The sequence below is a fragment of the Bidens hawaiensis genome, unplaced genomic scaffold (genome assembly GCF_021521415.1).
Source record: "Bidens hawaiensis isolate Kalapana, Puna unplaced genomic scaffold, B.hawaiensis_p1.1 tig00004618_1, whole genome shotgun sequence".
Lineage (NCBI taxonomy): Eukaryota > Viridiplantae > Streptophyta > Magnoliopsida > Asterales > Asteraceae > Bidens > Bidens hawaiensis.
In genome coordinates, this window is record NW_027491282.1 from 1,415,581 (window position 1) to 1,431,565 (window position 15,985).

At 33.4% G+C, this 15,985-nt stretch overlaps 1 protein-coding gene across 1 annotated transcript; it reads right to left on the reverse strand.

The window, feature by feature from the left end:
* On the reverse strand, positions 1-6,247 carry LOC143627326 (uncharacterized). Its single transcript, XM_077097174.1, has 15 exons — positions 5,839-6,247; positions 3,484-3,883; positions 3,251-3,382; positions 2,991-3,080; positions 2,554-2,896; positions 2,381-2,421; positions 2,218-2,286; positions 2,026-2,126; positions 1,867-1,945; positions 1,693-1,791; positions 1,523-1,591; positions 1,379-1,428; positions 1,080-1,161; positions 888-982; positions 1-191 (listed from the first exon to the last, which is right to left on the reverse strand). Exons 1-15 carry the CDS (start codon positions 6,204-6,206, stop codon positions 116-118), a joined length of 2,094 nt encoding a protein of 697 aa, XP_076953289.1. The 5' UTR covers positions 6,207-6,247; the 3' UTR covers positions 1-115.
* Between the last annotated feature and the right edge of the window lie 9,738 nt (positions 6,248-15,985).

The following is a 15,985-nucleotide window of genomic DNA, read 5'->3' on the forward strand; positions in this document are numbered from 1 at the left end:
ATGTTAATTAGTTTCTAAACTAGAGAAACACAAAAAGAAACAAAGACCATGCAAAAGACATGCAGGCAGCTTCCTTTGAAGTTGCATTGTTCTTCATGATTCTTCCAAGTTGTAATTAAGCTGGAAGGTTTTGCATCAGGCCGGATAATCTTGTCATAATGTTCTCGAACGAAGGACGAAGTGCTGGGTTGCTGCATGTTTTACGTTGCAAAACAAATAAGTCAATCAAAATACACATGGTTAACTTATGAAGATTACTTATGCTTTACTAATTGCATATATGTTTTAACAAGAACATATATAGTCATATTCTAATAATCATATAAATGACATCACACTAGCTAAATTGTTGTGTACATTGTTCTTTCTCATATCTCATTCTCTTAACTACATGCGGAAAAATGGACGGGTTGAGAAATAGGTCAAAATGAGTCATATATACATTGTTCTTTGTCATATCTTACTCATTCAGACCTCTTACCAATTCAGCACTTAATAATTCAGAGGTTTGCCAAACAGCCCCTTAGTTCTATAATTAATGAGTTAAATATGACGATTAAAACTATATTAGTTCAATAAAATCTATCCTTTTATACCTGAAACAATTTAGATGGTTTTAAGTGTTTAAAGTTACAATACTTTCAACTTGTTTGACGCATTTCCTTTTGAGCTTTTTTCCTCTAGGCTTACCCGTTTGATCCGTTCTAAATAATAAAAAAGAAACACATAAACCTAAATATGCTTAAAATCCACCTCTATCACAAATTGACCATATCATGTTAGGTAATAGGATGACAATTGATCAATAACAATGTAAATGATGATACTGAAAAACTTGGTATAGGATTGGCAAATGAAACTGGAACATAGTAAATGCAAGATCAAACCTTTGCCAACAATCTTGAATGATAGATGAGAGAGATGGGTCTAGATCTTCGGGTAAATCCAATCGACGGTCCATGAATCCCACAACTCCAACCACCTTCAAACATAAAAAATTATTACTTGGTAAATGTAATATATTGCAAGTATGGTATGGTTGATCTACTATATTATCTAAATGAGAGAAAATGAGCTACCTGTAGCGGGTTCATATTGCTCCAAGGGACGCTTTGTGTGACGAGTTCCCATAATATTATGCCAAAACTAAACACATCTGACCTGCCAATCAATAAAATAAAAACATCCATAAGCTTAACACATCCATGTGGCGAAATGGTCGGGTTAGCTGATAACTAAACCAGACCCGAAACGCTTTCTTTTCTCAACTTTTAACTTTAATATATATAATTAACGCAGTATATTTTTTTGGAAGAACATAATGCAAAAATGTTGTATGCACTAAATGACTAATTCCAAAATGGTAACTATATCTTACTTCTCATTTGAAGGTTCGTTACGAAGAACTTCAGGTGCCATCCATTGAGGCTGCAGAAGACATCACATGAAAAAGTTCGAACAATCAATAAAAAGACTTTCAAGTGAACTTTATTAAGAGAGTAGGAAAATAAAATGTCCTTACTGTCCCTCCCCCGGATCTCGCAGTTAAAAAGGTTGCATGCTTCAATTTTGATAGACCAAAATCCCCAACCTGATCATTACCATGCAAAATTAGCTTGTTTCATGTTTCAAAGAAAATAACAACTAACAAATATGTAATCATTTGAAAGACATTACTCAGCGACACGCTACCTTAACCAACCAATTCTTGTCCACAAGAAGATTTGAAGATTTGAGGTCTCTGTGTACGATTGGCGGATTTCTATGGTGCAAGTAATTCATACCCCTTGCCTATAATCAAGAAAAAAAAGTAAGCGCAAAACACTTGATATCATTCGATCAAAATTATTATAAAAAAAAACTTACAACATCTGCAGCCATCTTTAGACGCCGCCTAATATCCAAAGAGAGACCACTATTGTGAAGAACATTGAAAAGGCTCCCCCTGATCAGAATGCATATAATTAAGTTGGTCACATAAATTAAGCTTATACATGAGTGCATAGCAAGAAGTGAATGCATTACCTTGGTAGTAACTCCGTGACAATGGCAAGTTTATCTTGTGAACAAACCGATCCCATAAAAAGCAAAACATTCGGATGACGCAATCTTTTCATGATATCGATCTGAAATTCATGCATAAATTAGTAAATATCATGTTCTTAAACATTTAAAGCACAAAGTAAGAACCTTTAGTTTGATGTTAAGTTCACATACCTCTTTATTGTAGTCCTGCAAGGCCTTCTCACTGTATTGATTACCAAAATAAACTTTAACCGCGACATCCTGATCAAAGGAGCAACAAACATAGAACAAGTATTAATATATGTATATTTTTCCAGGGTGTTTGGAAGTATTGCTTTAAGGTTTTATGGCTTACTGATCCATTCCAAATTCCACGGTATACTCGAGCAAATGATCCTGAAAAGGTAAGAAACTTATTAACATCTTTCAAATCATTTTGTCACCTATTATGAAAGAACATATATAAAAAGATCATACACGGGACGTGTTCACGAATTCAAGAAAAGCGAAAAACTATGTCACCCTTACCATGCCCAATCTCTTCCTTGAAAATTAAATCTTCCCATCGGATTTCACAATCAACCGCGGAGTTAAGGTCATTCTCAAGCTCCATTTCTTTTCTTGTAAATTGGAAAGTTGAAATCGCCAACCGATCAACTCCATTAGCTACCTCAGACTCATCTTGCTCTCCCTCAAGGGCTTCAAATGAATAACCATCTTCAACAACATTAGGGTGTGCTTGTTTGTTCCCCTTTGCATACCTTGGTTGATAATTTGGCATGTAAGCTGCAGCATGGATATTAATAGGAGGACCATCTGGTTGTATATTTCCGCTTCTTTGAATATTCAACTTTGACAACATTTTTGCTGCCTAAATTTTGTTCCAAAACACAATTCTCATCACATGAATAATAAAAAAATTTAGATATTTTTCTTACTGATTAGTGTTCGTTAGAAGTTCATACATAACTTGAAGGCGCAGAAAAACCATCCTCTTCACTATCACCACCGGTGGCTTTCTTCCACAGATTATAGCCAAAACAGCGCTTAACAGGCTGTAATAAACAATCCCGTTAACAAGAAAGTTAGCATCACCTAAACCGGATTAATTGTGCCCACGGGCTAAATACAAATCTTGCAAAACTAATAATCCAATATCTATATTTAACAACTACTGTGCAACCAGTAACCAAGTAACTTGTGATCGATGTTAACTTAAACTTACAGCCGCTTTCGGAGGCTTCTCTAAGTTCACATTTTCAGATTCTAGAATATCCCCGTCCATGTCAGCGGATGTATTTCGCGCATGGGGATCATTCCCACCACCTTTTCGCAGAATATCTTTTGAATTCGACGTCTAATATAGATCAAGAAAGAAAAAGGTGTTGCTTTACAAAATGAAACAAGAAGATACTAATTAGATCACAAATAAAGATGAAAATTTATTTAAAAAATCACCAGATTTGAAACAAAAGATGATAACTGTTGTGGTGGCTGCCACTGAATCTTCTTGAAGTTTATACCGCGTGTTTTCGTTTGAGCGTTGGAAGAATCCTCCTCGAATGATCTCGGATTTTCTGATTTTATTTTGTTGAATATGGTTGCATCACTTGCAACTGTGACTATACCAACAAGCTCATCATCTTCATACAATGGGCTCTTGTTGACTAAAGCCATGAATGTCACACCTGACCTCTTTCTAAATGGGAATTGGCCAGCCCAGCTTTGACCAGACCTTACTCTTCTTAGAATCTTCTCTGAAGATATATGAAACTCATCATAAATAAGCAAGTCTGAGACTGTTTGACCAAGTGCTTCATAATCCTCATAGCCAAACAGTTTCTCAGCAGATCGGTTCCTGAAAACATGAATATTATATATCTATATCAAATACATAAGTTTAATAGGTTCACAGTGATTAATTACTATATTAGATATTTTTTTACCAATATATTTTCTAATTTTCATGAAATATTAAAATCTTGCAACTATATACGAAATTTGTCTTAATTACGTACGAGTACCATTGAAAATTTGAAATATGCTATAATTTTCTTTTGTAAACATGTTAAGTGTCACTTTATTAAATTTGGCCAACTTAAAAGTTAACAACTTATTATTTAAGAAAAGATAATTAAGTACATGTGTTTTAAACAAAATTAGTACCAAATTAGTTTAGTAATTTTTTTCATATAAAATAAGAAATTATGTTAACGGCTTAATGCAATAATTACTAATTTACCTAGATGGCTATACAAATATATAGTTATAATGCCATAGTTTTTTTTGTTACCCCTTTAATTACTTTTTATCATTAGTTTGAATATTTTTTTATTTTATTTTTTTTTGAAAAGGTGAATTTCTACGATATGGGAGACTTGAATTTATTAATTTACCTATATATAAATAGTTATAATGCCCTAGTTGTTTTTTTGAATTAATTTTTATCACTAGTTCAAATACTTTTTAGAAATGCAAAGTTTTATGATATGGGAGACTTAAACACGAGACCTTAATTCTTAATTTCACAATGTCTTGGTGTTTTAAAGGTTTTATATTTAAAAATGGCCCATCAATCCAATGATAATTTTTTTTTCAATTGATAATTAAAAAGAAGAGAGGAACAATGAAAAAGTAAATCTTCTTTTTTTTTAACGACCAACTAAGTAACGCCATGTACTTCATAAGTGCCCCCTATCGGCTAAAGGTAGCCCGGGCCGGCCACGAGTCCGGACGGACGGAGCCCCTAGTGGTCCACCTATTAAGGGATTCCTCGGATAAAACCCGACCCCCACGCCCGCCAAAAGCACGACAACGAGAAGCCAGTAAAATCGGGTGAGATCAGGACTCGAACTATGGCAGGTCAGTGTCATCCCTTATATCTCCCATATAAATTGGTGATAGTGAGGTTTGAACTCCCTACCTCTCACTAGTAAAGTGAGTACTCTACTATTGAGTCACATCCAATTTATAAAATAAAAAAAAAATATAAAAGAAAAGTAAACCTTCTAATATAATGAAACAAGAAATTCCTTATTAATAATGATAAATAGACTTTTAACCACTTACTAACTTTAATAACTAGCCGGACCCATGACAATTTTGGTCCTAGCACACCTAGTCAAACTTCATAAAAAATACTAACATCTTGTAACAAACACCCGATCATTTAATTCCCAAAATTAGACATTGTATCCATCTCATACTTATATGAGAGAATTCAAACAAGAGAAGTATACAACAAAACTTAATAGAAGCTAAATAACAAACATACATATACATTTAAATCTAAAAGGTTGCATCAACTTGAACTTGATTGAAACCTTTAGTTTGAAACGTAATATTTCGGAACTTTGAGAAGCAAATGTCGAAATGCTTATCAGATAACACATGAGAAAATTAGTGTACATTCAAAACTAATTTTAATCAAATAACTATGATAATCGAATAAATACATGTATCTCAATATATAAAATTGTCTAACCGCATCACTTTTATCCTCATACTAACCCTAGAAACCACTAAGTAAACATTGTTATATGATGATTTTATCTAGGCAACACTAAGTAAATGCTAATTATATTAATATGACTTTCATATAGTTCTCTACTCTCAAAATGAGTTCGTACGTATATTATATGTTATGCTAACTTACATCCCTACAACTATTAACATCCATCATGCCAAATTCATTCCAATAACAATTCTACTTCCATTAATAACTCCTTTCTACCAAATTAGCGTAATAAACATTAATTGTAACACATTATATATAGTCCAATTAAACAACATAATAATCTAAAAATGACTAACCAGTATATAATCTCTCGGTTAACAGCTTTACTCACATAAACTGCATGACCCAACTGGTCCAATGCTCTCTTATACGAAAACCCCACCGGCAAAACATCCGGCACACTATTCCAGCCGGAAAATGACGTCACACCAGGCAAAGGTCTTAAAGGATTAATGACCACTTCTTCCTTGTGTAACTTACTACTACCATGATTACAGGATGATGTTTGCTCTAACTCAAGCATGTGAAACTGCTCTTGTAGGTTAGCATAACTTGCTTCCAAGCTCCGGCACCGGTCAAGGAGGAGCTCGTAGATGGATGAGTTGTCACCGCCGGTGGAGTTTTCCGGCGAAGCGTATCTGGGTCTGACGGTTGACAGAGCCATGTGATGTTGGAGTCCATTGAGCGGTGGTTTGTTGTGTGAATATATGCTTAAGGTTTTTGTTATGTTTCACATTTTACCTTCAACTATGCTTCATTAGTTCATTTAGCACTTTTCATTCCGCTGCTTTTTAGTTTCTTGTTTTAATCGTCGTTTAAGTAACGTTTGTTTGAAAAATTGTTAAACCGGATTGGATAGTAATAGGTAACAAATTTACAGCTTGGTTTGCCTAAACTAACGTCATGACATAGGTGTTACACGTTTGGTGTGTAAATTACCATAATGTATATATATGTTCGGATAGCTATATGTATATATATAACAAACAAATATATGCATCCAGTAAAATCTCACTTATATTGTGGGGTCTGTAAAGGGTGGACGGGACGATCACAAGACTTTAATCTATCAAAAAACAGAGACCCCAACTCTAAAAAAAGGTTTTTAAGTGTAGTATGATGTATAAAGTGAAACTAGGTGGGGGCATAACAAAAGGGAGGCATAATATACTAATTATATGAGTGGTACCGGCCATATCGGTACATAGAAGCGATGCGAAAACTAAAATAGAAGTTAATAGTCAAATAAGCAACACAAGAGAAAACAAGAAAAATGTAATATTAAAAGCTAATCAAACAAAGAATGCATGATAAAAGTAGCCAAGCACAAATAGTCCATAAACTTTATTCTATGTCTTCATGAGCTCCTATTCACACGATCAGCCATCCACTAATTCTTTTTCCTTTTAATAAGTTTGGTTGTAAAAAAGAAGAAAAAAAAAAGGCTACATACATATTTTCTCTCCTAGTCACTTGAAATAATGTGTTGGTTACCTATATACTTAGAGCACCCACAACAAACTCATTCTTCAAGGTTTCGGACAACATTAATTTGGGTGGATGAAACCAACACCAAACTTCATCATCATCATCATCATCATCGTACTCAGTAAATCTTACCAATAGCAAAATTATGGTAGAGTCTGATGAGGGTAAGATGTAGATACCCTTACCATTATAAAACAAAGACCAAACTTCACCATTGTGAAACCAACCCCTTCTCTCTCTATGTATCCAACACACACACATTTACATATATTTAATAATGTTTTAATGAGGTTTATGTAGGTTTATTTGTTGAAGAAAATAATGTTTTAAGAGGAAAATTTAAAACCTGACGTGACACTGATGTAACAGTTTGTAAAAGTTTGTTAAAAGTACTTTTAAATTTGGTGTGTGGGATGTGTCCACCAAACTTTGTGGGGTTGAAATGTAACATATGAAAGTAGATGGTAGTAGAATGTGTGATTGAGCAAAAGAAGTGACATATCGTCAAGTATTAAATGTTGGCAAGTGGGACACAAGCACAGAATTTTTTGCTAAAATCTTGGGAGCTCATGTAGTCATGTGACACGTTGAAGTTGCCGAAGACTAGTGCTAATAGAGGCATGACACGTGTCTGTACTTTCTATTTTTGACATGTTTCATCGACCATTGCAGCCCAACTTGTAGACCTATACGGAAAGTAACAGCCGTTTGTTTTCTATTTTATTTGAATTTGTCTTCATTTTACGATGACCTCGTGTGAGGTTATAATCCGTTGTTTTTGGACCATGAATCCAAATTCTATATGACATTGTTTTCTTCCATCTTGGGTTTTGGGGGTTGCGTTGGATCATTTTGCCCATTGTTAGCATATTTTGATTAGCCAATAATCCATTTTCATTTTATTTAAACAAGTATCGTGGCATGTTAAATGTATTATATGTTTGAAAGATACTATGTGTTTTGACTGATACGTGACAGGAAACGGTCAGTATCAATTTGATTTGTTACAATAAAAGTATTATGACCAAAATTGAAAATATAAAAGTTTTGAAAATGTAAACGTTTATGTCCAATATTAAAAAGATAAAAGTTTTGTTGCCAAAGTTTTAAAGCTAAAAGTATTATTACAAAAGTTGAAAAGACAAAAGTTTTATTACTAAAGGGGTGTTTGTGTAAGTTTTTCAAACTTCCTTATTTGCTTATTTGATTTTTGAAAAGCGAAACACTTTTGAAAAACTTCATTTTCAAGCTTTTGGAGGGGTTTAGCAAAATACATTTTGTTTTTCAAAAATCAAATAAACAAAATTTAAAATCTCACCCAAACAACCCCTAAAGTTAATGGTCAAAAAACAAAATTATTAAAAGTTTCATTACTATTGAGAGGGCAAAAGGTAAATACGTAAATTTAAGGGGCAAATGTTTTATTACTAAAGTAAAGTTAACAATCAAAAAAACAAAATTATTTAACTAAATTTAAGGAGGGCAAACAGTCAACATATAAAATTTTAGTGGGGATAAAACCTTTGAAGTTATCTTTTTAAATTCATGGTTGGAGAAGTCAGAGAGTACTTAAGGAGTATTCGAACATTGTAAATTATATAAAATTAATTCGGGAAGTTATATATATATATATTAAATATTATAGGTTAATAAAATTTATAACAAAATACGTGAGTATCAATATAAAATAAAATTGATACATCTTCTTATTCTAATAAAATAAAATAAAATAATTGTTTGACACTTGTCATCTTTGGTTCATTCTCATAATTTTTTTTTCCTCCAAAACTAAGATCTCAACTAATCATAATATATGTAATAAATCAATAATTATTCATTTTCTTTTTATACTCTATTTATATTATATCATATTTAATTTCTTAGCTTTTTTTTTATCAATGATTATTTCAGGTTCTTTGTGGAACTTAAATTTAATTCTTATGGGTCAAAGTTGTTAAAGAGATTTTTGATATAAGTTAACTACATAGGTAAAAAAAAGGGGGGGGGGGGGGGGGGATATGAGTACTTTTAAAAGTTTGATAATGCAAATAGACGTATCATCAAATTTGTTACAGGTTTAAAGTGTGGACTTGAAAATATCAAACGGATGAAAGTTAGAATTTTAAACATGATTCGAGTTTCAAATTTATTTTCAAGGGTATTTTTGGAAATAACTAAAAGGTTATTTGGCATATTGACTATTATTCCTTCGAATATTAAAATTTAAAAAAGATTGCGAACACTTTTGACATGCCACCCCCATGTCTATCAATACTTCTAACTTTTATCAAATTTAAAATATTTGTCCCAGTCTTAACTTTTCCTTCAATTGTAATCAGAACGTTGTATGGGAAGCGTGTCATGCAAAACTATGCTCAAATGAAGCAAAATATTCACAAAATTGAATGGGTTAACATGTTATTATTATGTTGTCATTATGACAAAGTCGAGAAGCCTCCTGAAACGTATCAAAATCTATTACATGGTTTAGCTTGCAAAAACATAGTTCTAGAAAAACATTTGTCCTTACAATTTAATGTTCTCCGCTCATTCGATGGGTGGTAAACTGATAAATATATCAATAAATGTAACACTCCTTCCGTATTTAGGCGAAGTAGTTAGAATTACATCGTATGAGAAGTCTTATTTTCGAAGTTGGTTCATAACTAAAATTCTTTCAATTATACATATATGACACTAATAATGAAATTTTTAATAGAAAGAGTGTTCTCATGTACGTTTTTGCACGTGTATTTTTTTTCTTAAGTTTATTTAAAAAAATAATTTTATGATATAAATAAAATCAATTTACGTACATGTAGTATAAATACAAGCATATATGTAATACATTTTTTCATATACGTTATGTAATTATTTGTTTTACTGTAATTTTATAGTTTGGATCATCCCGTGTGTGACACAGGATCTAAAGCTAGTCTTTATATAGTAAAGTATTCTAAAAATTGCTATCCATTAATTAAAAAAAGAGTAAAATGTCATTTTCGTCTTTGTGGTTTGGCAAATAATGCGAATTTAGGTAAGTTTATTATTTTCATATGGACCATCCACGTTTCACAATTCTTGCCAATTACATCCAAATACTAACCCATTAAATTTAATCGTTAAGTCAGGGGTAGACATGTCTTATCACTCTTTCTTTATTATAATACTTATTTCAGTGAACCGTGGTTTTCGTACTTATGGTTGGTCCAAATATGTGGTTTTAATTCAATAGTTTCAAGTTTACAATTTTCGTCCTTATAGTTTCATTTAACTTGTAATTAAACCCGAATTTATTAACCTCGTTAAGTCTAGTCGTTAACCCATCTGCGTGCCCCTCACGTGACGACCAGTTTTGTTATTTTTTCTCCCCAAATAAACCTCAGTCCTAATTCGCAAGCCCCCTTACGTGAGGGGCTGGGGTGTATTTAGGGAAAAAGGAAAAAAAGAACAAACAAAATTGCCTCTAATATGAAGGGCACGTTGTTGGGTTTAATGACCTGACTTATCGAGATTAGTGAATTCAGGTTAATTGCAAGTGAAATGAAACCATAGGGAAGAAAATTGCAAATTTGAAACTACTGGACTAAACCGCAGATTTGAAAAAACCACATGGAAGAAAACCGCAGTTCACTGAAATAAGTATCATAATAACGAAAGAGTGAAAAGACAGGTCTACCCCTAACTTAACGATTCAATTTAACAGGGTTAGTGATTTGGATGTAATTGGCAAGAACTGCGAAACGTGGATGATCCATATGCAAAAAATAAACTTTTTTGACTATATTCGCATTATTTTCCAAGCCACAAGAACGAAAATGACACTTTACTCTTAAAAAAATGATCCTCACTCTTTAATATTATAAAAATAAGAATTTTGTTTTATTTTTTAAGTCAAAATCGGCATGTGTTAAACGATTAGATCTGATTATGACTGAGGTTGACAACCTTTGATCGATTACGACTTCCAAGTAACTAGGTGACATTAACGAAAGTCGTCTCGACACCATATCTTATAGCGATTACCCGGGAAGTTCTTGGCCTTCTAAACCTACTTTTACAACATGCTTTTATTATATAATAAATAACTATTAGACGAGTTTGAATCATTTTGTAATCTTAAATATTTTATGATGATACTAGTCTTATTACTAATTTTCATTAAAGTGTGTTCTTATAGGTTTTAAAGGTTTGAGGTATCAGATGTTGTTACAAGTAAAAGATATGTTTGTCGTTAAATAATGATATGATTTATCGTGCATCAAATGACAACACATATTAAAATGTTTTACATCTTCAACACAGACAATAATACTTTGTTATGGATCATAATGCATCGATAGACTAAAATAAATAATAAATCCTGTATGTCAAACACACTCTTAACACTTGATCGATCATCATTAGTTACAATTAAGCAACAAATTACTTAGTCAAGACTATACACTCGATATCAAAATTAGATAAATTAACAAGTCAAAATCTACAATGTGTTAAATGAAAATCTCTATATCAAAATGAAAATCACATGACTAATTCATTGAAAATTAATTAAGAACTTAGTCAAGTTAGGTTAGTTTTATAAACTGGGGATAAGTTTATAAAAATTTATTTAAACAAAACTGTTTAAATATATAAGATTTATGTAACATCCCGTTTTTCTAGTTTCGGTTAATAAATGAAAATACGAGTTATTATGAGTTGGGCTAGTGTTGGGTTAAATGGATATGGGTTATGGACTTGGATTATGAAAGAAAGAGGAAAAGACCATGGGCTTAAGCCCATGATCAATAATTATATAAGTCATAAATACCCATTAACCATTCATTTCACACATATTCCACACACCACCAAAACACACACTTAAGCTCTCTCCCTCACTAATTCTCTCTCTAGCCGAAACATAGAAGAAGAACCGATCCCGACCCAAGGTAATGATAGTATGATGTTGTATAAACTCAAATCCGTTAGATATGGTCACGAAACGACGAGCCGACACCGTTAAACCGTTTAAGTCACGAGATCCGGGTGGAATGGGGTATAAACCGAACCTAAGATGAGCCTAGGGATCACCCTAGCTCAGATCTGGATCAAATGGGGCGAAAAACAGTGAAAAACGAGTCAAAACTCGTTTTTCCGGCGAAACCGCGTTTTTCTGGCGACGGCGCCGAAAAGTGGTACGAGGTTAAGAGGAATGTCAGAGAATGTTCTGACATTCTCTGACCTAATCCTAATTCGTTAGCGGAGGTCTAACGAACTAGCTCTTATTCGCGAACTGATTCGTTAAGGAAAGACTAACGAACTAGCTCCAGTTCATTAAGTCCAATTCGTATGATGACTAGTTCGTTATAAGGTCTAATTCATTATGAGGACTGGTTCGTTATAACGGCTCAATTCCCTAAGAAGTTCAATTCGTTAAACAGACCAAACGAATAAGGTCCAGTTCGTTATAGGCCCAATTCGTTATAAGAACCAATTCGCTATAAAGGCCAATTCGTTATGGAAGACAGAAGTAACGAATGAACCCCAATTCGTTAAAGAGCATAATAACGAACTAGACTTTGAAAGAATGACAGAATGGTCCCTGGACTTAGAAAAAGAATGATTTAATTTCAAAGAAGCCCTTGGACTTTTAAGTTAGCAAATTAATTAATGATTCAAAATCCTAATGGAAAATATGTTAAGACAGTTAATGAAAATAAAATTTTCAAAAGTATGCAGACAGCTTAACCCCAGCCAGGGGCTCTGCCCATTGGACCCTACTAGGGGTTGTCGTCCCTAGAACTCCGCTGCCAGGGGTGCTGCCCCCGAACCCCGTTCGTTGAGGGTTATAATTAGACTAGAAACGCGATATGGGTAGTGATAGTTAATTGATACGTGTAATTGTTATACAGTTAGTCGTGCACAGCTCAAGAAAGGAATAACCGTAAACGTTGAACGTAATCGCATTCAGGTGAGTTTCTAGCCCCATTCCTTGTTATGTTTTCAGGGTTGTGTGCATACTCGATGTGATTAGTTAATACGTTTATCCTAAGTGATAAGTGTATGCCATATATGTTTTATGTGAAAGGTATGGTTGACTGCTTGTTGGTACATGAACGATGTTCGGATATTGCTTGTACTGCCAGGTAAAGGTTTGATGATAAAGTTGTTGTGCATGAAGAATGAATGATGTATGTATGTATGTATGAAACTTACAATTATGTATATAGAAAAGTATGGTATGAGGGTATGGAAGGAAGGGTGACCGGACCCTAATAATATCCGAGGATGGAGGGTGACCGGACCCTAATAATATCTGAGGATGAAGAGTGACCGGACCCTAATAATATCCAAGGATGAAGGGAGATAGGGTCCGAGGATGGAGGGTACTGGACCCTAATAATATACAAGGTATGTACGGTGGAATGCCCTTTAAAACGTAATATAGCTATAAATGTGTATGGACGAATGAAGTACAGGTTTTGTATGTAATGTGTACCTTCGGGAACGTATATGTGTATGTAAAGTAAGTTATGTGATTAACTAGAACTCATTCAGCGTAACTGACTTTTAGTATGCACGCAGGTTAACAGATTGAGGCAACTGGTTTGAGATGGACACATGGAAGGATTGAATAGGCTGGCATATGAAGATTGTCATGATGTTTTGAATGTTATATTTTATGTTATGTTTAAAAGACAAAATTATTGATATTTGTAACGAATGGTTGATGTTTTATATTATTCCGAGATGATTTTAATTAACTCTGATATTTAGAACTGCGTTTCTGAGTAAATTCAACGTCCAATGTAGGGCACCGGTAACGAGGCCTTACAATTTAAATTTGAAAGACTTATTCCACTTTAAGTATGTCTTTTATTCAAACCTTGCTTTGAAAACTTAACCACTATCAAAAAGTAAGTCAAACCCATGGAAGACAAACATTGAAGCTTTAGTTGAAGACACTAAAGTATGTTTAACCCATTTGGTGTAATACTTGGGTTTTTCTTCATGGAAAAGTGGGAGGTGATAGGGATGGTTTCTCATATGTATTGATCAGGCAAAAGAAGTTAAATATAAAGACACTGACTATACATAATGTTCACATTATCAAAACCAATGTGAAGTCGATTGGGCGCCACGTCCATTTAGAGCCACTGTTGGATCAACCGCCGGTTGCCAGTCCCTATCCTTGCATCTCACATACTTGGATATAAACAAAAGACTTGTTTGAACTTAGTCTTCAACCATTTTGCTCTACAACATTTATGTACACATAAACAAACACACACACACTTTAAGGTTAATCTCTTTATATATTCAAGTCAATTCAAGTTTCAATTACCAAGAGAAGAGATGTAAGTATAAAGGTAAAAGAAAAGTTTTTCAAAGCTATCATCCAACAATCTTACTTGTAATTTGATGAGTCAATATTAGAGGTTGTTCTAGTGTTTTGACAAGTGATGATTTATCATTTACTTAATAATTTGAGAGGTAACACACTATCTTGATATAGTGTTGTTTTGTATTATGTTGGGTTATGAACTCTTATCTTGATATAGAATTAATTAGTTATTAGGTGAAATCTCACTATTTTAACATAGTGAGATTAAGAAGAATTGTACATATAAGTACTTGGTGTGCGAAGAAGATGATCACTTCCTTTAAAGAGCGAGACGATTATATTGGTGATCACTACCATTTTAAAGAGTGTAACATCCCCAAAATTTCGGTCCAAGTTTGACAATCTAATAAAGATAAAGGACCAAAAATATTCAAGATAAATAATAAGAAAACAAAAATAAGGAAATAAAAATATTTCTTAAGATAATTCCATAGAAAGGAAATGGAGAAGGAAATCCATCACACATGGAAGGATGGAAGAAAGTGGAAGCATTCCACTTGAGTATAAATAAGGAAGATAAATTTCATCCCACATGGAAAGTGAGATAAATTTGGAAGCTCTTTATAAGAGATAGAGTATTCATATTAATATTCTTTTATGTCAAGTATGCACCTAGCGGAGGGTGCAGATCACCCGCACCCAACGCGCACGGGTGTGACACCCGACTAAAAATTAGCCTAAACCGCGACTAATATAATCTCATTAGCAATAAAATTTCGTCATTATGAGAAAATTATTCTTTATTAGTGATCTAGACGTTTCAAAGTCAACAAAAAGTGCAAAAATCGCCACGTAACGAGCCTGACGTGGAATAACCTCGGGTAATGAGTCAAAAACTAAATAAATCATAAACGTGTCTAAATGATCTCGAAAAAAATTAAAATACATATTAAAGTAGTCGAGACAATGTATAAACTTAATTTTAGAAGGCTCGAATCGCAAAAATTTCAAAATAAGTAACCAAGTGTCGGTGAACGACCCGGTAAATACCCAACGTCAACAATTACCAAAAATTAGTTTCTTAGGCTTGTATTATCTAGAATCCAATTTCGTTCAAAGTCTAACAATAATTATTAGAAACGGGATTCATTTGATTAGCTAAAACTCGTGAGACGTTAAAACGGAAACTTAAGATTATTGTTTAAACACCTACTTACTAAACCAAACCCATGTGCCATCACCCATGGTTTTCTCAAAACCACCACCCCATGACACCTCACCCCCTCCACCTCTCTTTTTCCCAATTACCAAGCACCAACACACCTTTCCAATCATTGCACCTTCTAGAAACTTTTGTGTTGTACCAATCCAACTCATCCACCTTGCACCCTACTATCCAATTCACCACTCTATCCCTCTCTTCTTCCTCTCTATATCACGGCACACACACACACTCTTCACACACACAAATTCAAATCCTTAATCACAAACACACACTTACAATCAAATTTTGATCAAGAATCATGAAGATTAGCAACTAGAAGGAAGATTGTAACATTCGTTACTTTTCAAACCCGAAAACCCGACCCATTTTAAATTTTCGTTTTTTATATAAATATATGTATTAA

Bases quoted from the DNA above. Each gene is read 5' to 3' on its own strand.
- LOC143627326 (XM_077097174.1), bottom strand. From the start codon at position 6,206: ATGGCTCTGTCAACCGTCAGACCCAGATACGCTTCGCCGGAAAACTCC. The intron at 2,897-2,990 runs GTATGAACTTCT...AACAAAATTTAG, and splicing joins TTTCTGCGCCTTCAAGTTAT to GCAGCAAAAATGTTGTCAAA. The intron at 192-887 runs GTTTGATCTTGC...TAAAACATGCAG, and splicing joins ATTCAAGATTGTTGGCAAAG to CAACCCAGCACTTCGTCCTT.